This window comes from Symphodus melops (genome assembly GCF_947650265.1).
Source record: "Symphodus melops genome assembly, chromosome: 1".
Taxonomy (NCBI): Eukaryota; Metazoa; Chordata; class Actinopteri; order Labriformes; family Labridae; genus Symphodus; species Symphodus melops.
Genome location: NC_136691.1, coordinates 17,579,741 through 17,605,731, shown reverse-complemented (window position 1 = coordinate 17,605,731; position 25,991 = coordinate 17,579,741). Strand labels below are relative to the sequence as shown.

Sequence of the window (25,991 nt, the reverse complement as noted above, 5' to 3'; positions counted from 1 at the left end):
AACAAGGCTTAATCTCATCCCTGCCAGCTCTGCAGAAAACATGTTTTATAGCATATTTTATAATTATAGTGTAGTCCAACTTATGACATCCCCGAGTGGCAGCACTGGCACACCAGAGAAGGCCCCTTAGAGGCTTTTTCTGAGAAAAAAAAAAAGGCATATGTAATGAGTCATGAGGTCCCTCTTCGCTCCAAATGACATTAATTGCTGTCCAGGCTAAAGCCTGCTGGAGAAGAGCCAACACATGTGCAGGTTGGGGCAATGCAAGACCGAAGAAAACCCATGTCTTCTTTTTTCCAATCTGGGCAATTGCATCATGGGTATGTCAAGAAGAATCATGATCAAAGATTGATGAGTCGCATAACGAAGTAAGAAAAAGAAAAAAAATCAGATGAATTTTGTATTTATAAGTGTTTAAAAAAAACGAATGAATGAGCGGGTTTAGCCACAAAAGGATAAAGTCTTTTCTTTTCTTTTGTCCTGAGTGATCCTGACATGTCGGAGCAGGATGTGAATAAATCTCAGATGATGTGTGAAGAATGAATTAACCATGTGCCTTCAACCTTTTAAACCAACCTAATCAAAGAGATGTTAAGAAATTTAGAGGTTGAGTTCTGGTGCGGCGTCTTCATGCTTGCCATCTTTGCGCTGACTCAGCTGTCATGGCCGCCTTAGATGTGCCACAGGGCACGAGGAGCAAGAAGGACCAAGAACACCGAACGCTCAGCGGCTACATCTCATTGATGAGCCCTGACCCGAAGCTTCCTCCTTTTGAGATCACAGTGTGTGATATTATGAAACACCCTTAACCTGACAAGAATCGTTAACCTTGGTGTTGTGATTCCTGTGCAACTCTTTTTATTATGTGTTCAATAAGTGGTTCATTCCTTCACGGCAATGAGTGTGTAAAAAGCAAAGGTTGAGGTGCTGTGACTTTTGTTTCTGTCTTCTCGGCGCTGCTGCCCGGTACACGTCCACATTTCCTTCAAAGAGCAGAATATGTCACATAAGACGACTGGTGACGTCTCGATGACATCATCAAGGTTTTCAGAGCCAGAGGAAACCGCATACTTTATAAAGTGTGAGATACTTTCCAAACATCTCAATGTATAATATTCATCTGTGTAAAATATGTTTCCTGTTCCTCTGAGGGTTTTTGACAGAACTGAGGTACTACTTTTGAACAGAGACGGTTCACTAAAACAGTGTAAGTACACTCTGGCAGCAGGTAAAGTGTGGGAAATGATACACTGTTATTTCACTTGTACATTTTCCTCCTGGGTATATAAAAGTTAAAGTTAAGTTATCTTACCTTAAACTAGTGGTGCCAAAACTTTTTTTTTCTGTCTGCCCTCCGTTGATACATGAACACATCACACACCTTGACCCATAAACACACACACACCAGCCCTACTGTCAGACCCATCCTTTGAAAGCCTTAAGGGCTAGTTACACATAGTTATACATCATACTGATGTGTTAATTGTGTAACAGTGATTTCAGCAACAGGTAACTTAAGTTGTTCTACATGTGGCAGTGTGGACATAAAAATTTCTCTTCCTCACAAAATAAAGTACCACAGTGTAAAATGATCTCTGAACTAACTGATAACATTGTAAACTGACCAAGTCAATATGTATTTGTGTAAACATTGTCATTTTAAAATGTGACATTTTGTGCTCATCTGTGTTTTAAAAATTGCACTGATGGATTTTTCCCTGCATGTTTAGCTGCCCTGACTTTAGTACAAGTTCTTGTTCCCCTTCTAACTTCTAAAAAAAATGCTGAATGCTTTTCGGGTATCTTTCTAAAATCCGTTTCAGGAATCTGTTTGTTTTATTGATTAGGAAACTGATACATAAAAAGACAAAAACCTCAGAACTATTCCTGGTAAAGACTCCTTCAGAAAACAATAGCTATGAAGATTGAATATTGATTGAATATGAAAGTTCAGAGAATTGCAATACATTCTTTCTTCCATTTCTCCTTGGGTTTACCACAAATCCCTAACCTGAAGATGACCCCTTACAAAAAAAAGACTATGCACATCAAAGTATCCCAGGTCAAATCCATATTAGTCCACTTGGACGCCCAACTAAACTGGATTCTATCGGGGACCGTGGCCTCTTCGGAGTCAGCTCTGACCTGACAGGAAATGTGCTGCGTCTGTGTGTCTGTGTGTTCTGGGGCACAGAAGAAGTGCTTAGCAGAACTGGAGCTCAAACCAAAAATAGAAAATTATTATTTTGTTCCAACTGAAGGGAGGGAGAGAGAGAGGGAGAGGGAGAGGGAGAGAGAGAGAGAGAGAGAGAGAGAGAGAGAGAGAGAGAGAGAGAGAGAGAGAGAGAAAGAGAGAGAGAGAGAGAGAGAGAGAGAGAGAGAGACAGAGACAGAGAGAGGGAGAGGGAGAGGGAGAGAGAGAGAGGGAGAGGGAGAGAGAGAGAGAGAGAGAGAGAGAGAGAGAGAGAGAGAGAGAGAGGAAATGGCTGAGGGAAACAGAGGAGAAGAACAAGAGATGTGTAGATGAAGGACTCGGCTGTCATGTCCTTGGCTGTTTGCCCCGCCGCCTGCCCAGAACGCCTGAGGATCAATAAAACGCAGCGCTACACTCTATAACCTTCAGTTATTCAAAGCTTATAATAATTCTATATATAAGAGACGTCCAGAAGGAAATATCTTTTATCCCTATAGATTGCATTTCTGATGACCCCAGCTTTAAAAAAATAGTGATAGAGCCCTTTTTGTCTCCCTGTCAATAGAGCTTTGTCATGGTGAGAGTCAATAATGGGAGGATTAAATAAACACACACTCGCATTCGGTAAAATGCACAGGTACTCACTTTCACATTTTCACTCCATCTGTGAAGGAGCTTCGCACTCAAATTTGATCCCCCACTTTCTTTATCAGCGAGGTAGAGCGAGGGGAGCGAGGGGAGGGAGGTGGGGGGTCTTTTTAATCCTCCATGAATACATTTGCTGTGTGTACACATGTGTAAGTATGTGTGTGTGTTTGTGAGGGAGCCAATCTGCCATGCCGCCGCAGATATTGAAGGCAGAAGTTTGTTTCTCTTGCCGTCTTTCTGCAGGATTTCTTTCTTTTTTTGTTTTTTTTATTTTTCTTTATTTATTTATTGACTTTGTTAATGTTGACGTTTATCACCCTCCCCCTTTCCTGTCGATAATCTCAAAGGGAGTCAATTTGCTAAAATGTGAATCGTATTCTTTAATTTGGCTTAACCCCCCCCCCCCCCCCTTCTCCTTGTCCTCTTTACTCCATCTCTGTCTTCTTGTCCTCTGGCGTCTCAGGTGAGCGACAGCAGGCGAGCGCAGAGTGGATGTAACACGCAGCCCTTGCGGGAGGATTTAGGAGTGTCTTTAGAGCTGAGATGGCACCTCGCCTTGTCTGCGAGATGCACCTCAATCGATTCAAAATCCCTCTGATCTTTCATTAGGTGCTCGTCACAAGCTGTCCCGCTCATCACTCAGCACACACAGCAGAGAGTCTGGAGCTGGGTAAACACAGGAAATTATGAAATGACGTTCTGCTGACTGAAATGAAGGTTTTTGATTTTTGATTTTTTTTTTGTTTTTTATCTCTGAGACCATCTGTCCCCATTGAAAAGGTGCAGCCACTTAAAGATGGAGGTACTCTATGTGCTGAGCAGAAACACCTTACTCTACCTCTCACACTTCCTGTTGATGTTCACAGTAAATAAATATGATTACAGTTTAAAGGATAAAGATTTGTAAATCGATAGTTAAAATGAAAGTCACTAATCCTAGCAATGCTCCAAAGCATTACTAAATTAAGTGTCTACATTGATTTATAAGGCTAATAAATGACATGTTAGCTTTGGTGCAGAAGCCGCAGGTTGTAAGTGAAGATAGAAGCACGACATCATCGCTCCTTTCATGATGGTTTTTTTCGTTTTGAAGGAGCCGGTGTTACCTTTGGACAGAGCCACACTCGCTACCTTTAACAGTCTCCACTAAAGGCATTAGGGGTTGCAAAATGTTTCACAATAACTCAGCATATGACAAGAATATCTGCTAACATGCTGATTATGTTGAAACATTTAATATATATAATTCAATAGAAAAACACTTCTGAATACAAAGCAAATAAATGGTGAAAGAAGTCACTCAGTCCACACCCCTGTTTGTTTAACCTTGGCCTCGACCGGGAGATTTGGCAGAGACTTTTTTTCGCACTGCAGCTGAATTCAAACAGACTGACTGACCTGCTACCAGCAACAAATCCTACCTTCAGTGTGAAAACAGTGTAGCAGTAAAAAAGAAAGAGAGACAGAGATAAGAATTGGTGAGAGATAAGAGGGAGAAAGGCTATCCGGCTGGGTTGGTTTAGACAACACGTCATTTGGAATTCACAGCCTCTGTGCTGAGACCTATCGGAGCCAAGTTTGCCTCTGATCCTGCTCTGAATTATAAAAAAAATACCCACATCTCTCCATCTCTCCTATTTTTGCACCTCTTATTATTCCTTTTTTTCTCCTTTTTTTTTTTATTCAGCCGTTTGTATTTGTTCTACTTTTGGATGAACATGACGCTCTACACCCCGTCTCTTTCATCTCCTCCTTCTGTCTCTTCATCACTGTGAGAATAGGATTCATGTCCTACCATGAAGCTGTGAAAACACGAGCATCCCCCAGAGGGGCGGCTGTCAGAGAGCAAAGTGAAGAGAGGGAGGCGCTCTGTTTGTTGTATCTCATTGAATTTTTCATCCTCTCCCATGAAATATACATCGCCGAGGCCGGGGCTAAGGCCGCTGACCACACGGGTACATTGTAATAATGTGGCTCTGTTTGTCCAACGCTAGCAGTTATTGCTGTCATAAAACAGTACAAGGAGGATGATGGTGTGTGTGTGTGTGTGTGTGTGTGTGTGTGTGTGTGTGTGTGTGTGTGTGTGTGTGTGTGTGTGTCACAGCTACATAAACTGTTTCCCCCCAAGTGACTTTTTGTTGAGGTGGATGACTGACAGGCAGAGATGTCCCCGAAGAGCCCTCGTATCATGTTTGGAGTGTCAGTGCCAGTGGTGTGAGAATTTGTTGAAGGAGCCTTCGGAGGTGTGTGTCTGTGTGTGTGTGTGTATGCATGTGTGTATTTAGATATGTGCATGGCCAAAGCTGACAGTGACACAATAAGTGATAAAAGGAGCATGTGGGTGGGTGTTGAGAGAGTGAAAAATAAAAAGTGAGAGAGCGCGTGTTACATATGTCTTTGTGTATTCAAGCATGGGCGGTTTGAGAAATTACAAGACACAAAAAGGATTTCTGTGTAATGTTCATTAGAGTGTGTCTCCCTATTTTTTTTTCTTCTTCTGTGTTTCTACTTAAAGTGACGACGCCAGTCAAAGTTGTTCATTATTAATGACTCTGGGCACTAAACTCTCAACCTCCACTCGTGGTTTTTTTCTGTGTCAACTCACAAACATCAACGCAAATTAATCACAAGAAGACTTTTTTCCCCTGTAAATACAGCTACATCTGCCAGGAAGTGACATTTTCCTGAGGAATCTTATTTATCTTTTTCTACTGATCATATTAGACACAATTCGCACCAGAACATTGTCTAAATAGGAGACATAAGTCATAATTAATAACAAAAACGAAAGTCATTCATTGCATTCCATCTATATTTTTATGAAAGCCCCAGTAGACTAGGTCCTAAAATAGTTACACTTTTTTTTTTTTCAAGATACTATTTTTTTTTTCCTTTTTCTAACACTACACACACTAATCTAGCATTTTTAAATCACTGTTTTTGGTAGCAGACTTAAAACTATTATGGGCCTGAGTTTAGATTCAAATTGTTTTTTAAGGTCTGATTGAAGGTCCTGAAATGAGTCAGAACAACCTCACACAGGTCCCACAGTGGGAGATTGTCTGATTGAGACGTTCTCACACTGCTTTCTACTCCTGGTGTATACTGGATAACAGTCCAGGCTGAACCTCTTGACCAATGACATCTGAGATTGTCTCCTGCTTGCTGCGACCCTGAGATGGATGAGCGGTATATATAATGGATGGATGAATGGAGGGATGGATGGATGCGATGATCCCAGTCTATCTGTTCACTTGGAGCTGGGTGTGGATCCACACACCTTGTCACCAATCAAGCCAGCCCACCAGCTGCTCATCTGCAATCAAGCTACCGCTCACTCCACAGGATAAAAACCCACTCAGTCTTCCACTCCATGCCAGATGTCCGTTTTACTCACCGCAGGTGTTTTTAGTAAGCATCTTTTAACACTTCAGGTTACTGTATTCATCTTTTTAAATCAATACTAAAAGACTTTCAATTCCAATACCACACTCCAAGATCTCTGAAGACGAAAGAAACGGAAGAACCAGACACCAGAACCCGGCCATATAACAGACAATAAACCACTGCTCAACTTCAGTCCATATTATGGGTCTGTACTTTACTTCTCTGAAACATGTTTCCGGACATTTACACTCTCACACACCCAGAAGTAGAACGAATGATATTTCCACGTGAGATAAGCAGTTAGGCGTAATAAAGCAGCCAAACTCAACTCAAAGTGATTGATGCCTCTTCTATTCACTAATGAAAGTTTTCCGGGTATTATCCACATTCCCAAATGTGCTTGTGCTATCTTTGCACAGACTTCTTACAGTGGGACTGGCAGGAAGGAGTCTGCTCAAAATTAATTGGAAGCAGTGCATTTGTTAAAAAGCTTGTGAAAAAAAAGCTCCATTGTCAAAATTTGACTGTCTTTAACATCAGACTTAGATGATTCCTAAACCCCTGACACATCAAACCTTCAATTGCAGATTTTGAAAAAAAACAAAAAAAACAGTTTGTGATCATTCAGGGTTTTACAGCTTCTCATGTGAGTACCTTCTGTCGCATGTTAAGGTTTTCTTTCCCACATGTGAGCACTCACCATCTGGTAGCTGGTGGGCTGGTTAAGCCCAGCCTGCTGTGAAAAGTCACTATGTCAACTGTGTCAGCCTCTGGGACTGTGCAGAGTCAATAATCTGCTTTACAGAATTCATAGGAAGTAACCTACAGGTGGAAATATTCCTCTCATGTTAATGTATGCTTGTGTAAATAAAAGTGGCAACATCAAATGACGGAATCTTGTTTTGTCAAGACATTTTGCCTTTCAGAAAGACTCATTTATCAGCAGTTACAATAATGCTTACTCTATGTGCGGCATACGACTAGTGGAAGAAACAGCAGTGAGATGTATTTTCCCCAACTCTTTATTTCCGAGGGGGGAATCAAATGTGGGTGGTAAGGAAATACAAACTCAAATAAGAAGCTGTAATGCTATCAGAGGCCGTGAGCCACAACCGCGATAATATCTGTCTTTCCCCGCCGAGGTAGGGTAACTTGATAGAGGCAATACATTGCTGGCCTTATACGTGCTGATGCACACAGGTAAACATCAAACATTCTATATTAGGTCTGTCAGAGAGAGAGCGAGAGAGAGAGAGAGAGAGAGAGAGAGGGGGGGGGAGATGTAGGCGCAGACAGTGTTAGACATAAACACATACAGACAGAGACGAGGCTGATGGATGGATGTGGGAAGACAGGAGTGGTTGACGAGCTGAATGAATTATGCATCTTTTCTCTGGTATTTATTCATTAAAAAAGTACATGCACCAGCGTGTGTATGCACGTAGCACATATATGCGACGATGATGAAAATGAAAACGGCATGGCCGCCGCAACATAGCACTTTCATCTCACTCCTCGCAACTTGCGTCTGCACTTCAGCTTTCAATTATCCCGCAGCTGCATCTTTCTCCATGTGAATTAGTGCGGGATGAAATATCAAATTGAGTGACTGAATTCCACGTGTCCTCGCCGCGTAACAAAACATGGAAATTCCTGTTTGTCGCTGTGTGATTTTTAATAAGGAATTATGAAAAACCTCAAAAAATGAAGGTGTGAATAATTGTACTTACATGTTCTAAGTGAGATTTACCATAATCTGAGAACCCATTGACTACGTGTCACTTCTATAAATATCCAACCTTTCAGTGATTAGCACCAGATGACTTCCTGTTCAGATCAATCAAAGTTTGTGCTCCAACCTTAAGCTGCTCTGTTTTCAAACGCTGCTCCATACATTTGCAGTCGAAGTTTTCTTTGTGACAGCTCAGCATGGAGAGTGGCACATTTTCAAGCTATACCTGTACCAAGAGAGTGGGCTGCAGTGCTCACAGAGGCCTCATCTTCAGCCGTCCCTGTCAACTGGAAACCAAGAGAAGACATGAAACCTGATGGAGGGTTCGCCATGCCATCCTCGCCCGACTCCGACTTGTCTCCTACGAAGCTCTCAGCGGAAGTGAGCTCACCTGGGCTCGATGGAGCGACGATGAGCCAGAACTCATCCCCCTCCTACACTTCTCAGCTGTAGCGTTCAAACCATGTTAAATACAAACGACAGGTCTTTCTGGTGGCTGGTGAAGTGCACAATGTTCCTGTCATGACCTGTGATCTTACCCAGACTAGTACTTCCACAGCATGTCACCCTCCTCCTCCTCCTCTCTCCGTCTTTGCATCTTTTCTGTCTCTAAATTTAACAACTCGGATATCTCCTCACCCACCGAACAGACGAGTGCTTTGAAGTACAGGATGCATATTGCTTACACTTGCTGCATCCATAATATCTCTCTTTTATTAACCTTCATATTTCCCCAGCCTTCAGTGATTAAAATTGATGTTACATCTTACACGAGCCGTGTTCTCAGAGAAATAGAGGGTACTGATTTTCCTTGTTTACACACTAAACGCTGTGGCCGTTTCAAAAAAATTCAAGCCTTCATAAAATGTACCACCAGCAGCACATTTATCACTGGAATGAGGTTACGTCAACGTCGTCCGAACGGCACAGTTCCTTAAAGTTTGGGCTGCTAATCGTCATGTGTTTTTGTATTGAAGCTACTACTCCTGTATTAATAATAAAACATATATTTCCAACTGAATGATGTTGCAGGGATGCGATTCTGAAGGATTGTGTGTGTGTGTGTGTGTGTGTGTGTGTGTGTATCTTGTGTGTCTTGTGTAATCTTTAACCTGCAGTCGTGTGCACTCCCTGGTGTGCGAGTCATTACTAGCACATCTCGCCCACGGATTAGTCTTTCCTGTCATGGATTTAACCTGACACACACACACACACACACACACACACACGCACACACACATGAACATACCCAACATACACTTCTACAAATCCCAGCAGTAATGCAATAATCCTTCCCTTTGACTCACCTTACACCGAAATGTCACCTGAAATATAAACGTCCCCGAGGATTCATGTGATCTTTGACTATTTGTGACATAAAAACAAAACAAAAAAAATCCAACAAAGCTCGTCTGCTCCACGCTGCTGCACGAGAACTCGGAATGTAAATGAATATGCAAATGAAACACCAGAGGTTGCAAAATGTCGTGCTCACCTCGGCAAATTACCCCAAATTGCCCCTCGGATTTCCAACCAAGCATGCAGTTGTTCTTAGCAGTTTAAATGTAAACACTACAATCAGCATTTTAATTCATGATTGCCAAACAAGCCGTAAGCTAATCACGGCGAGGAGATAATGAAGAAAGCAAGAGAGAAAGAGAGAGAGAGAGAGAGACTAAGGAGGGAGTCAGTGATTAGGTCTTGCCTCAAAATGTCTGTTTCCCTCGGCGCTCTGGGCTCTGAATGTTTATGTATGCCTTTTTGCAGTCAGAATAATCAGCAAGCATGAGGTACTTAGGTAAAATTCAAGGCTAGCCACAAACATTCACGCTTCTCTGCATGAATTTGACTTAAAACGGAGGCTAAAACGTGTATGATTATACGACTGCAGACGGTATTTTCCTTTCTGTTGACTCTACCTGGTCACACATTGAGCAGTCAAAGCTCTTACAGCGTGCTTAATGCATCATGACTTGGGTGTGCTGATTCTAAAGTGGTGACCTAATGATGGCAAAGGCTAAGGTAATGTCCCTGGGGCTGTTGAGACCTTTGGTTGGAGATATATCAGGAATGGACAGGCGTAATGCCTTTAACCTTTTCCTCCAGATTCATTACTGAACACAAAATGCTGACAGCTGTGACCTGACGACTGTCATTAGGAGTTGTTATCTAATGACATTTTCAGGTGAGTTTGAAATATCGGCCAATTTAACGGCATTTGTGCCACGCAAAACTCACAGAGGAAGAAAAGTTGTTTTAATACCAGGATCATTTTGTGGGTTTCACCCGAGAGATCCGGCATTCCCACAGCTTCCCAGTCACCGTGACACGATTACCATTCGTAACGTCAGAAGTGAGATCGAGTAGTGGGTTATTTTCCTCAAGATGTAGCTAAACCCACCAGCCTCCCCGCTAAATAATCACTCAAGGGTTGTTCAATTATTCACTTTGCACCTCTGGCAAAGAGCTGAGCTCTCTTCATTTGTTCAAACGAAGCGGAACTTTTAGACAAAGTGTGACTTGTAGTAGCAGAAGTTTTAATGGTTCAAAGCGAACAACAGCCTCTTTTTAACATTGAACAAGACCCACATTGTATTCACACCCCTGGCTGTCAGTAAAATTTTAGAAATGTTCACAGTGCAATCTTTCTTCAACAAAACAGACAAAAAGTCTTTTCTTTTGGAAGATGCTGCTTCTTTAAACGGATTGGAGAATTGTCCTGTTGCTTTTTTCCCTCTATTAATAAATTCATTAGCACCGGGAGACTGGTGGAATGAAGACGTCTGCTGCCCCACGTCTCGCAGCCAAATTATAAGAGAAACCCTGCTTGGCTAGCTGTGCAGTGATATCAAAAAAGCTGAATTAAAAATTCATTCCTTTTCCCTCCTTTAGGGGTTCGTGCAATTACTCAGTCAGTTAGCGACGCGGGGAGGCGTTTCCTACATCCTCCTTGCAAGCGACTGTACATCTTTATGACTTTCTCTCTATGCACGCTTTCCCGCTTTCTCCCTCACCTTCACACACACATTCTCTCTCTCTCTCTCTCTCCTGTAAAGGCAGCTCAGAAATGTTTCTTGTTGGCCCTCATATTTGCAGAGCAGATGGCTGCTTTTCTGCACCACATGGCCAGCACTCAGGAGATGAGGGGAGCTCTTTAAGAAGAAAAAGACTTTCAATCTGCTTTAGCAACTGTAGCTCCTCCTCATCATCATCACATTTTTTTTTTTTGCAAGGCATCAGCATCAATCTCTTTCACAGCCCCTCTCCAACCACTGCCTTCTCCACATATCTCCATCCCTCTGCCTTGTCGCACCACATTCATCTAGCTGCTGTTGATGATTATGTAAATAGTTGATGCTTATGTAAAAGAGTCAAACACAAGGTCGCAAAGTGGGATTATTAAGATGCTGCACGGATGCTCAGTCCACGAGCCAAGAACTCCAACCCCTCAGCCCCCCGTTTTCTATCATGTAGCTCCAACATGTGGGAACACACTGCATATGTATGGAGAGCCGCATTCATTATTCATGCTGGGAGTCAGTTGGAATGGTGGAGTAGAGGGGGTTATTCTGGAAGGCGATGGCGAGCACAGACTTAGAGTAAGTTATCCTTTTTTTTTTTTTTCTTTTATGGATCTGCACCGTTTGTATAATTCAGTTTGAGCATGATGGGCTGAACTCATCATGCAGACTGCAATAAGAAAAACCTAAAGGATTGATGTGCAGGTTTGTTTTGTGGTCATCCTCTTGTGGTTGTAATTCTAGAGTCATGAGTCCTTGTGTCAATGAACACGCTCCGATTATTAATTGTGATAGCATGGCGCTAGCTCTTAGCTCCTCTTAATTAGCTCCTACCAGATGTTTAGCCTCAGTCTTAATTAATGAATACCTCTAGCTGAGGGGATTTGATGTGAAAACATGTTTGGCTAATTGGTAATGGAAACTGTGGTACTCACAATGTGGAGCATGATGTAGTCACCCAGGCGAGGGGCGCTGTCGATGCGGACCAGGATGCCATCTTTGATTGTAGTGCTGAAGCCCACCGCCAGCCGGTCCGTCCGTGTGCTGGGCCTCTCATTATTGGGCCAGGTGTACATGATCAGACCGCCTCCTTTCCCGAATATATACGTGGTACCAGCTGTGGAAACACAAGAAGTAAAAAAAAAAAAAGAGCAGCTGTTAGATTTGTTCAGGAGCAATAGAGACAGATAAAAAGGGGATAGAGCAGAATCACATTTTGTGATGTATAAACCTACAGAAACAAGACACCAGAGAGCCCAGTGTCTGCACCAACCAGACACTTTTCAGATAACACCAGCTCCAAACTGCTTCCATTAAAGTCGAACTCGGCTGTAATTCCTTTACAGCTACCTTGCCACTGCTACAACGTAATTGTGCGACGTTCTATTTTTTGCTTTTTAATGGTATTCAGCCAACACCACCTTTTGGGTAGAAGTCAGCAGCTCCCCCGACGCCATTCCTGACCTATCCCAGCTTAAATATAGCCGCTTTCCAGGGAATAAGAGCCAGTACGGCCAGAACGGGATAAGTCTCCCAATCCTCATGTATTATATATGAGACCTGCAACCAAAGAACAAAGGCTGGCACGACGAAAGGAGAGAAGGGGAGGAAGAAAAAAAAAAAATCGAAGAACCCTGGTTGACTTTAATTTGACAAATACAGTGGAGAAAAAAAGGGACTCTGCACCAGTAATGGTGGAGGAGCTCGGTAGAATACTATTTGTTGTTATTACATCAGCCTGTTGGGGTTAGGCTCGGCCCTCACACACTGAATCTGTGAAAGATGTTTGTTGATTTTTTTTTTTTTTCTAATCAAGTGGAAAAGAAAAAAAGGAAAACGTTTCATGATATGGTTACAGGGTTGGACTCAATCCCAACTTCGAAACATCCCCTAAGGTGTGTCAGAATTGAAGTACTGGATCCTTGAGCTGCTTAGCAGTCTTGTCCACATTTAGGCAAAGATAATCAAGAGATCAAAGGCATTAGACCTACAGCAGATAGACTGGTGGGTGGATCAATATGGAACACCAAACAGGCTCTTGTGGCCTCAGGTGAGTGGGAAGCATTTGGCCCACCTCAGAGACTGACAGGGGATTTCTAATGAAGTCCCAGAGTTCTTGAATAAATGTATGTACTCATTTCTTAAGCCTCTGCGTTCGTCTCTTCCACATTGCCTCTCTCCCTCTGTCTCTCCTCACCCCCTGTCGTTCCTCTCTTTTCAAATCACTTCCTCTCCGAGTCACCTGAACATCTGCTTGGCCTTGTGATGGGTGCCCAGCTGTCTCGCTGTTTCCCCCTACGAAGCGGCCAACAATCTGCTCCGTGGTCCACAATCCCCCGGAGAATGCGGGAACATATGGATGCACGGGAATAAAAGGAGAGAGGGAGAGACTCCCTCCACCAGATGAGCGTCTCTATTTGCCTTCAGGCCCACAAGCAGTGCTGCATTTCAGACACCTCAGGTGCCAGCAATGCAAACCACCGGCTAAGGTCGTTTCTATGTGACAGGAAAAATATCTAAACAAGTGAAGCATCCCACGCCTCAAACAACGGCTTTCACTGCTTGTAACTGATAACCCAACATGGCTGGTTTAACACAGACGCTTCCCTCTGAGATTTCTTCTTTTTTTTCTTTTCTCTCTGATACAAACAATAAAATCTCAATTGCTCTCTATGACATTGCAGCAATTGCAGTTGATGTTTGCATCATGTATCACCTGCCTCAAATAGCTTACACCCTGCATGGCATCTTGTCTAGCTGCAACCGAAGCCCTGATGCCTTAAAGATGGCAGATAGCAGCCTGCAGCTAGGTTGTACCGGATCTGGCCCCGCTGTCTCATTGCCTCAAAGTTTCTTCTTGCCAAAAGAGTTTGTGCAGACTTGGGATCAGTTTCCCCGGCAAACGAGCAAACTTCGCCTATCTCATCTCACACACACACACACTCGGTTTTTTTTCTTTTTCTGGAGGGGATGACGATGATGAGCAGAAAAGATACAGGCACCCCGGGGAGCCAATTATCACATTGAAGAGATTTGCTTAGTGTTTCAAGAAGACAATGTTCGGCATGAAACACACACAGGCGGCCACGTGCACGCCATCTGACGCACACAAAGCAGGAAGCACAGATGCACAAAGTGAGTGCAACAGTCTGCAAACACGTGCGCACACGCATAAACAGCCCGAACACGATGCCTTCTCACATACAATCACACAAGTGGGTGATTTTATGCACAAGTACAGAGAAGAGTAAGGACGCCCAAATGTTGCACGTTTCTCTAACAACCCGCCGGGCTCAGACTGCGCCGGCTGTATTTCCACACAGAGAGGAAGTCCGCTGCATATCAATTTATGCATTCAGAGTGTGAAAACTATCAAGTGTGGCATCATTTCAGATACTCATCTCAAGATTTCAACAGAGAAAAAGAACTTTCATGGATGGTTAGCAACTGAGAGGAAATGTAAAAATGTGGCGGCTAGGCTAAACTCCCAAGGTCAAGAGTTCTATTTGAATAACTTCACTACCGAGCTACTCGAGTGAGGATATGAGAAGCTGCATAGGAATGGATATCCACGCTTTTGTAGGAAGACTAATTAGATGAAAGTGGGGGTAAGCAACGGCATATTTTAACTTTTCTAGCATTTTCTGTGTGTGCATACCGTAAATTCCGGACTATAAGCCGCTACTTTTTTCTCACACTTCGAGCACTGCGGCTTCTACTCCGGTGCGGCTAATGCATGGATTTTTTATGGGGGACAATGAGCTTCTGCCGCAAAAACATTTGACTTCGTCACGTCGGATCTTAATATCAGTCATTTTGCGCTTCATGCACGCACCCTCATGATGGAAAACACACGGAGAAATACATATGATGCAGTTTTCAAGTTAAAGGCGATCGACCTGGCTGTCAAAGAAGCTAACAGAGCTGCTGCACGTTAAGATGACACTGACAGCGACAACAGAGACTGAGGAAGTGAGTAATGAAGTCATTCTGAGGCAGTGAATGGATGGACTTTTTCTTGTGAAATATATTACGGTCATCTTTTTCATCAGCCGTGTTACAGACACCGTCGGCTAGGCTTCGTATTGTAACGGTTCATGTTGTAAAGTCAGTAGTTGATAATGTGTTCATAATTCCGATTATGTGGAGAGTCAGTGAATGCACCAGCGAGAACGTATTGAGTGGCAGTATGAGAGAACGCTGGGGGAGAGAGTTGGATTGTTACGACAAGTTATGGTTTTGTTCTCTGCTGTAAACGGCGTGGTCACGGCCGACAGTGATCGGGTTATTAAAAGTTATTATTTGAACGCTCTCGTCGTCCTTTAACGTCCGTACGGACGCTACAGTATTTGCGGATGTTACCGGTAGCCTACGTCTGTGTAAATAGCTCTTGTTATAGCGTGGACACCTGCGGCTTATAATCAAGTGCGGCTTATATATGTACAAATACATTTATTTACTTATTTTTAGCCGGTGCGGCTTATATCCAGGTGCGCTCAATAGTACGGAATTTACGGTACTCTAAATTAGTTCAACTAACACCTCCTTAGGCTTTAACCGGGCCCCAAACTTTTAATAAACAAAGACATGTTCAAGGCTTTTTTTTAATTTCTTTTTCTGATATTAAAAATAAGCTTTACAGAAGCAGGATGCACAGAAGAAAAAAAGGTTTGCTATGTGAAAATGAAATGAATGAGTCCAGTGGTTTCACTGTTTATCTGTTAGTACTCTACACGGGCAAAACTATTTGGACTATCAGGATTTTTTTTTATGTGCAAGTACTTATAACTAGTGAAACTAATCGGCCTTAACCCGGGGTGTGTTCGGATAAGCCCCCACAGTTTGGACCTTAGATTCAAAAACAATATTCCTCACAGACTTTCACTCCGAAACGGGTCGTTAAGTGTTCACATTTCAATACTGCTTTGTCCTCTCTCCGTCCATTTCAGTTGCCCAGATGGTCAATTGGTCAAATAAGTAAAAGCAGAGCAATTTCCTATTTGCTTTAAAATAAAAAAAATAAATAAAAAAAGTTCAGTTCAGTTGTTATAACAGGATTTTAATCTTTTTTTATTTTTTTACCTGAGCATTGTTTCACAGATGGACAACTTACTGCCATCGTTTCTGACAAAGTTGAAACGTTATGATGAGCAGAAATGAAAGCGTGGAGCATATGTTGTTTTCACAATCATGACGCTCTGGTGAAACGCTCAACCACAAGGAAAACATCATCAAAGAATCAAAATCTACTAACAGATTACTACCCAAGATGTTATTTTGGTGGATCACAGGGGACTTTCATCTCCGTCTTTGTGTAATACAATCTTGCAATGGCCAGTGGGTATTAGAGGGGAGCCATTTGAAATCTAATTGCAGCATATGGGTGCTCCACTGATTTGTAAGTGTAGGGATGGGATGTATGAAGCCCCATGAAAGAAAACAAAGACCAACAGTGTCTTTTCTTTGATTACTTTTACATGTTGGATGAGTTGGCTAACATTTCACGGCAACACAACTTGTGGGAGTAATGGAGAAGTTTTGGGGCCTCCAGCCAGCGGTTAGCCATAAAAAGACTTCCTTATTTTATTTTTACTGTCCAACTAGCAACTTGACCAGAATGAAGTTGGAGTTGAGAGGAGATGTCTCAGAGCAGACTGCGAGCTGTGCCTGCATGCAGATGTCAGTTTATTGCTCTGGGTAAAAAGCTAAATCGTCCTCAGATGATTGCCGAAGTCTTTTCTCAAACAGCATTACGAACGATTCTCTTCAACTCCACACAGAAATGTCTCTTTACATAATCTAAGCCCTCAGAAAAGCGATAGTAGAAAATGAACCTCGGACTACAAACAAAACTAAAGTTTTTTTTTACACAGAGTCTATAAATAGATTAGTATATAATTGAAATTGATTAATTAAATGATATGAAATCATTTGCATCTGCTTAAAAAAACAAAATCTGTGCTCTTGGTTAAAAACAGTGGCATAGCACTGATGCATTACTCCCCAGTGTTTCTGGTGATTCATTGCATCTGCAGTGCACCTCCGTTTAGAGACAAACTGTAGATGAGAGACTAGGTCAAAGCCATGGCCTCTATTTCGTGAAGGTCCCCCGAGGCGTGGGAGTGCAGACAGAAGGTCAGGACACCTGTCTGCAAAGCAGAACTATGTCCTGTCCTTCAGGCTCCCCATGTGACATCAAAGAAGGAGAAAAAAAACAAAAGGCTTTTTTCTCACACCGAGCCAGGACCGGCTGAAGGTCAGTCGTTTCAATACACTTGACCAGCGGGATCATTCTGAGCTGAGATAGCGTCAAGAGAACTTGAAGACAAAATATAAAAACATGTTTTCCTGCACTCCTCAAACAACGAGTTAAACTGCAATTTGCTACAATGATATCTATACAAGATTATAAGTAGCACACAAGCTATCATGGCGCACATGTATTGTAACTGGGTAATTAGTTGTATTCAGGCTTCACACCATGTTGTGATAAAACGCTGTTTTTTTCAGGCAGCTGAAAAACAATGCAACTGTCTGTCTACCTGCACAGCCTGCAGGGAGGCAATGGTGGAGAGTGTGTTCTTTTTAACTTCACTGGTTTGGTGCGTGTGAATGTGTGTTTGGGTGGCCACAAAAAAAAACCAAAACAGGTATCACTGCCTGCAACTCCAAGAAAACAAAGCTGCAGAGGGTAAATGTTTTAAACTGTAACTCTCTGTGTAAGTATGCATTCACACGCTCGCACCCAAAGTAATCTGCATAGACACGTACGAGTGTGAACCTCTGCACACATCAACGAGCACATACACACTTCCTCTGCTTTCTCCTTGGCGTGTGTTGTTTATGTGCTTTTATGTCTTTCCCCTTGTTATCTCTTGGGCTTTCTGCAGCACTGGCACCCCAGGGGGTTGAAGAAGAAGAAGACAAACACGGTTTGATGTGGTCGAATTTTCTGCCATCGGAGAATGGAGAGAGGGGGGGAGGAGTGGGGGGGGGGAATGAAAAAAAACAAATTCCTGAAAGTGAGATGCAAAAAACGTAATTGCCTCCTCAGACTGACGTTCAAAACGAGTCTATCATCGCAATGCTTTTTTTCCCCCTGCCGCGTTTCATACACGGGGAATTATTGGGCCTGCTGTCCTTCACACAGCCGCAATGAGGAATCATTGGCGGAGGAATCAAATTTTCAGATGGCAAGATGTGTAATCACAAGGATTTATCTCCATTTTACAAGCTTTTATCATTTCATAATTCATATTTCCAACTGTTGCCTCTCCCCTCTGGGATACAGTGAGGGACGAGATCAATGATTGAGCACTCTTTCTCCCTCTCTATCCTCAATCACACGTCAGAGGCAAATTTACAGCAAAATATTAAAGCACTATAGATGAAATGTGTGCAGCTTGACCTTTTGTCACTAACGTTCATAAATAACACTGAGATGATGAGTTTAATTAGTCATAACTGGGTGGAATCGCTGCAGTTTAGACAATCCATAAGGGACATGTCATTGAGGCTTCCGGAGGCCGTGAACATGTCAAAGTGGTTTTTGTACTGCAGCGGGGCCGAAGCCCAAGGAGCCACTGGGGGAGAGAGCAGAATCCTTCTGCTGACCCAGGCCCAGATGGCGTTCTGCTTCAGCAGGGTGTTAGGTTATAGGTAGGGGAGCTGCGGGCCACCTTGCTGTTGTTGGTGTTTGGCGTAAACAAACACGCACATTACATGTATGTCATATGTCTGTTTTTGGTGCCACACATGGCGGCCATGTGTCCCATCTCTCATCATCGTCGCTGAACGAAATGCAGACTGTGATTGATGACGGGCGGCGTTGTGTGCAAAAATGAGTGTGCACAGAAAACAGCCAGCCTTGAATGATTTACACTGTCTGTTTTTCTCTTGTAATAAGTCGCAGCATTATCACACTATATGGATTCACGCGCCAAAAATCAGCTTAATAGAAGTGGCAGAAAAACAGAGTGAAAACACAGACAGAATGGACGGAGCGTGCACGGGGAAAAGTGGAAGGAGTATGCAGTCAGCCAGGGTGGAATTATGATGTATGTGCTGAAACCAGGCGGTAAAATACACAGAGTTGGATTGAAAGCCACATCGGTTTATAGTTTTCCACCAAGTTTTGCCCTTAGCAAAATTGCTGTTTTACACTGTAATATTTTCAGCCTAATTAAAATTTATATGTATGTCACAATATTATATCAGGCTTGACTGCTGGAAGGAAAATTGCATGCTGCATCTATCAAAAGGCGGCAGAAAACTTCTCAGCAATTCCCCAACACAGTCGATTACAGCTTAAAAAGTGATTCCCCAGTCTCTACAGCACGTACAGAGAATTGTACGGATTATTTTACATTGTATATCATTTTATCAGAGTTATGGCTAACTTTATGAGTCAGTGCCCACTAGCAAAAGCAACAAAAAAAAGCAAGTCGGAGTCTCTGCCAGCTTGTGCTGCTGCTTTAGTTGCAGAGCAGCTCCAGTGACCAAGATGATAAAGTCTGAGCCGCTGGGCAGCAGCTCCACTCGCTGGGATTGAGCAGTCAGATACAACAGGGGTTGTATTAGAGCTACTGTCAATGCTGGGAGAAGCTAAAGCTTATTTTTGCGGCAGAGAGATTTAGTTCTGACGGTTTTGTTGCAGTTGGCTGTCGGTGCCGTGCAGAGGAAGCGCAGGTGACAGGAAACACAAAATGTCAATCGAGAGAGATCAAGAACATTTTGTGAGCAAAACAGTTTCAATGATCAATCGACCAAATGTTCTCTTAATTTATTCATCATTTGTTACGTAATGTAAAAAAGGACAGGAGTGAACTTGCTTGAATTGCCTGTTTTGTTTGAAAGACCACGATTTTCAGTTTCATTATGAAACCGACCAAAGAAATCTTTGGGTCTTTTGTGTGAAAATTGTAAATTATTAATATACATAGAAATGAATTTACCAATAAATGCATTCCTTTAATGAATTCAGTGAATTTTTCGCTGTAATGGTGTAATCCTCTGGTCACTCAGATGCACTCACTTTATTAGGCACAACTAGCTTAAACTCATGCAGTCAGGACAGTGGTGAAATAAACAAGATCTGCCATGATGTTTTAAATTCACTTCTTTTGTCAACTCTTGTGTTGAACTGTTGTTTTATGTTGATTTTGGCGCCCCCAGAAGACGAAAAGGTTCCTTTTCATTTCTTTGCTAATTTTCTTTGCTGAGTCATGTTTTTCACCCTTTTCTCACACGGACAATTCACATACAAGTAAACCAATATTTATGTCCCTGGTCTGGTTTGCTTTTTTAGATGATAAAGAGGCATCAGTGTTCATTTTAGCCTTTTATAACCAGCTAACAACTCCTCAGAGGAGCTTTACTTAAGACGAGATCAATACTTTTAATTACACAGGTTTGTTCAAATCAAATATAATTTGGCAACAGTTTTGAAAGTTAACTCGTCAGGTTAAACACCTACTCAAATTAAACTATAATCGTATTCCTTAATTGAAGGGATTTAACTTTTCATCTCTCATTTAATTGAGATTTCCATTTCAGAAGCTGTCCTAAGAGAAACATTTCAAAGACATTAAGATTTAAAACTATGCATGTGACTGAGCTGGGTTTTTTTTTTTTTCACTGTGGTTTATTAAACTACAGCGCTGATTTAAGTTAAGCAGGTTATGATGGGAACTATATCATCAGGAAACTTGAATTCTGTTTTAGCACGATGAACCAGTGAAAGGAATCAAGCATGATCATACATCTTCCATGAAGAGGTCATTTATTCCTTTGACTTTAGTACCTACATTTAATGTATGCCATTAGATTATTTATAGATTTCACTTTTAACCATGAGACATATGGTATGGCTCGCTCAATGGAAAAGTTCTTCTTTTTTTCATCACCCGTTGTTGGCGAGGGGACACTTGACATGTTTTCCACAACAAACAGCTTGATTTGCCATCTGTATCATGTTGTTCAGGCACAAGTCGGGAGATGTGTTGCGGTAGTGCAGGGGGAGAGTTGTGAAGGAGTCTTTCTTTGCAGGAAGACGGAGGGCAGAGATGGTGAATAGAGACGCACAGACCCAGAGAGAGAGAGAGAGAGAGAGAGAGAGAGAGAGAGAGAGAGAGAGAGAGAGAGAGAGAGAGAGAGAGAGAGAGAGAGTGGGGGATGTAAACCTGAGAGTAAGCCTGAGATGTTGAGCTGGAAAAAGAATGGATTCCTTCCTCACAGGCATGTCAAGTCCTCCTCAGATCGCTTGCAGAAGAACAGGAGGATCGACTCACAGGCACCCATTAACCAAACAGTCATGTATCCTCACTTCATGTAACACTGCGAGGGCGCAAACGTGAGTACACAGGAGTGAAAATACCCACACATACACTCACAGACTTGAACGGCAGAAGGTGAGCCATAACAACTCTCCCCTCATTACTGCGAAAACTCAGATAGCAAGTCTTACCCACCCGCCCTCGCCTCCCTGTTTCCCCCTCCCTCCTGCTGCATTTACTGACACTGTTCTCTGTTGTAGCAGCGAGCGGACAGAGAGGAAGGGCTTTAAATGATTTTTTTTTTCTCTCGTGTCTCTGGAGATGTCAGCTCCTATTCTCTCTGGTAAAAAAAAACAAAAAAAAAACGGGAAGGAGGATGAGAAAGAGGGAAGGGGGTCTGTGGAGGATTTCAGAGGCTGGGGAGAGGGAGGAGGGGGTGAGGGTGGTGGTGGTGGTGGTGGTTGCAGCTGAGATCCACGCAGCACTCAAGGCTACAAAAGAAGACCTGTCTGCTGACTTTAATGCCACCAGTAGGATTTTTAGAAACGGGGGGAAGAGAGACGTCGCAGAGATGAAAGGAAAAAAGGTAAAAGAGACGCAGAAGGATGCTGGGTAAAAAAAAACAAAAAAAACAAAACGTGACAGGCGAACAAAGACGGGCGGCAAAGGTGGAGAGGCTTGAGCTGACGTAAACACAATGATTGCAAATGAATAGTTGGGACACGTGTACGTTAAAGCTGTGTAAAACCTGACTCAATCCTGCTCTTTTCTACGGCAAAAAAAAATAAATAAAAAATTAGCATTCAGTCAGCTCTAGTGTTGATGTTCACACTGCTCTCAGTGAAATTAGGACACGAGTGTCTCCTTCCCATCATTCATAATGCATGACACACAATGTGTGCGAGGCATATCACTTCAGAGACGGGCCACACCAAACCCTGCTGAGGATTAGGTGAAGACGATCTCCTAAAGAATAAGGGATTCCAAGATGGCTCCGAGTGGAAGCATCATTTATAATTGAATCTTCCCCAGAGGATAGTGCAGCCTGTCTGCCTTTGCCAAGGCTTCGCTGAGAGCCCAGAACTCCTCTCCACCTCCTCACTCTCTCCAAGTCTGTCTCTGTCTGAAAGGCCCTCGCACACAAGCAACAACCCAGCAACCTCAGCTACTGATCCTATCCCAAGGCCTTTATGACTCAAACCACAGTTGGTCATATTTACTCGTTCTGAACTTTTTACAAACTTGATTTTCTTTCTAGTCCAAGGAGGGGGGAGAAGTTGTGTGCAAACAGTGCTGAACAAAACGGTTTGAGATTTTCTTTAAAGGCGACGCCCACTTAAGCTCGACTCCTCTCTGGTCATCCTGTTCGGATGTATCATAAAACACACAGTTAGGCACGGTCAGTCACAGGGATAGTTCCTGTCACCTATATCAAACTTTTTCTGCTTTGTGACACTGCATTGGCAGATTTAGTGTGCTAAAAATGTCTCATAATGTTTTATCAGACAGAAAACGTGATTATTATGCGTGTAGGACCTAAAGATATAAGTATACAAATTACATTATGTAATCAGTGCAGATGAATTCTGCAAAAACAACTTTTCCTTTTGAGAAGTGCTTATTGCATGGGTAACACTTAAACTGCAACTTAGCATTCAAGGCACACTGTAGGATCCATGCAAATAAAAGGCCCTTCTTTTACACAGTAATGTGTGATTAATATAGCAGAGGGTGATGACCAACTTAGGTCTTCATCCAGGCCATTGTCAGCAGACCCTTGGTTAATTTTACACAGCTGAAATGATTGGGACAATGCTCTAATCATTGGTCCTGTTGGATAACATTGGAAATAAAGGAAGTATTAATAACCCTGATGAAGATGAACCTCCTTTTAGTAAATGGACTTGAGTTTGTATAGGGCTTATAGTCTCCTGATTACTCAAGTTGCCTTTTACACCGCAGGTTACGCCTACACTTTCACATCACATTAACACACTGATGGGGGCGAGCTCCATCTGTATACACTAATTCATTCATACACATTCTCACGCTGCTGACGCAGAGGGGTTACATTTCTTGCCAAAGGACATTTTGAATAGATGACTGCAGGAGCTGGAGATTTCACACATAGACAACTGATTCTACCACTGAGCTAACTTCAAATCTCCAGCAGTGCTTCTTCTGCCAGGTATACTCCAGTGTGTAACGGAAACTGAAAATACTCTCCTTCTTCCTTTGATTTTTTTCGGGTGATGGTGTTTTAGTTTATGCCATTGATCATCCTGCAGCTCTGCTGTTATTTTTTTTTAGTAACAATTCAATTCAAAACCTTTATTTGAACTCAAAAGACACTGAGGTTTGAGATTTACAGTGACCTCGAGCTCAGAGCTTAAAAACGAGCACACAATTATAAGCGAGTAGGAAAGAAGAAAAAACTCAATTTATAGTAAAAGAAAACAATGACATATCCAGAAAACAACAAGCAACACGGCAAAAAAAGAGAGAACAAAACAGTTTTTCAGTTTTTCATAATGCAAAAGTTAAATAGATTAATTTGGCCCTCTTGTGTTATGCAGGGGCACAGAGGCTGTTTCTTTAATGCCCTTTGTTGAAACACATTTGCTGAATAAAGATCATCCTCTTCCGACTGTTGCAGTGATATTTTTCACAACATGTCAACAAGCCACAGCAGCACATGGATTGTGGTAGTTCGGTTTGGTTGTGTGAGACTAGTTGTGGACAGAATGTAAGAAGTCGAGGTGAATTGACTATCTGTCAAACGAGCTGGACTGCACTGACAACGTGTGAAGTGATAATCGAGGCGGCATTCTGCATGTTCCTTATGAAAAGTAACTGATTAAATGGAAGATGACATCCACAAACAAAATGTGACAGGTTGAATTCTTAGCCTATTATGACAGCCTTGTCAAATCATCCGTCTTTCTAAAACTCCGGCTGTGTATTTCAATTACAGGTAGTCTTTATTTATTAAACTATTTGAGTATCTCTGTCTCAAAACCTGCCTTTGAAGAAAATGGATTAGAGAGCTGGACGGATGGATGCTAAAAGGAATCAGCGTCTATTTTGAAGCAGGGCTAATCTTCCCTTTGATTCTGACAACATCAAATAGAAAAGTACTACTTGAACCTGCAATACACAGTAATGGCTCTTCCTCGCAGGGGGAAACAAACAAGCAGACAATACAGATCTTTGTTTTTAGATCAAAATCAAACTGTGGATAAAAAAATATACCTGATGACCTTTTATGTCTGCTCGGGGTCTTTTACTGCTTCATTGTCTACTCCAAAGCTAAAGCAGATGGGCCTTCTGTTGGCATGGCAACCTTACATTCTTGCTACCGATGTATGTGCCAATTATGATATTTTCTCAATCATACCGTCGTCAAAAACACCTTTACATCTCGCTCATTATACCACAAGCTGTTTCACGACTAAATAAGCAAAATACATAAATGTTTAAGGAATGCACCTCCTACACCTACTGCACTATTTCCATCACAGGAAACACGTGAACAAAAATACTGGCTGGAGTGTGAAACAGTCGGAAAAAACTTTTCAGTCAAGTTTTTACTTTCAAAAGTTCACTGAGCTGCCTCCCTACGAATCAAGGACTTCAATCCTGCAGTAGCATTAAAGGTGGTGTTCACTTGTAGCCCTGCTTTTCTCACCAAGCAACTCTCCAATTTAGGCTGCCATCAGTAGCAACCTTGATGAAGTGATTGGTCCAGACAGGTAGCTCTTATTGCAGCGCGACATGCATTGCAACCTGTAAGGTCCACAGGGTCCACAGTTAAGTCAAAATCATCTTTGTTGTCAATTGTTTAACTAAATGTACAGAAGAATCGAAAAAAGTGTTTCTCTCCGAACCACGGTGTAAGCTAACTGTAAAAAAGATTTTAAAGATGCATGCAAAATATAGAGGATAACAACAGAAGCACAGACAATACAAGCGACTGTGCAAAGATGTGCATGAAAAACAACAGCAGCAACAAATGTGCATGGACTTAGATTAACATAAATAAATATAACTAACTAATTTAGCAGAAAAAGTCCTTGTTTTTAAAGTCCTTTTTCCCCTTTTTTTAAGTGACTGATGCTTCAGTGTTCTGATGAGGGACAGTTATAAAGTGTCTCGTTCTCTTGGTTGCCTGTTTGGGGATGGGATAGCTCCAAAAATATAACATTTGTAGATGATTTTGCTGCCCATGATCAGATAAAAAAGTTAGCATATAGCTACATCAACTAAGCTTTATATTTTGGCAGCACTTACTGTGAAGCCCTTATGTAGCCACGAGCAGCCTGGACTACTGTAGGTTTAATCAACTTGTTGTTTGGTGGTTCCATCCAGTTGAGTCAAACTTTACAGTTTGGTGTAATCAACTTTGTTTACTGATAGAATTTTAAAGCAAGGGTTCCAAGTAAAGCCAGGCCTAGGTTTCTCTCCATATATATTCATAACAGGCCTAAAATCATTTGTTTCATGTGCAGGCTTTGTGTCGACCAGATAGGGCAGGAAGTAACTGTACTACAATTACTATTATTACTAGTATTGTTTTCAATACTTGAACACTATTACACCCCTAATGCACATGTATCTATTTCTTTTAGGCTATGTTTAAGTCTGAGGGCTCAAAATATTGAGGGAGCAGGTTGGTCAGTCTTTTTCAGCAACTGTATTCTGATATTGGAAGGGTTTTAGTAGTCGTGGTTTTCCAA

General features: G+C 42.2%; 1 protein-coding gene across 13 annotated transcripts in view; it reads right to left on the bottom strand.

The window, feature by feature from the left end:
- Positions 1 to 25,991, bottom strand: part of nrxn3b (neurexin 3b) — a 295,208-nt gene that overhangs the window by 61,705 nt on the left and 207,512 nt on the right. For all 13 annotated transcript variants that reach the window (XM_079340502.1, XM_079340503.1, XM_079340512.1 and 10 more), the window contains one exon: positions 11,917 to 12,098. In XM_079340502.1, the coding sequence (XP_079196628.1) occupies positions 11,917 to 12,098 (182 nt within the window). The remainder of the gene's footprint in view (positions 1 to 11,916; positions 12,099 to 25,991) is intronic.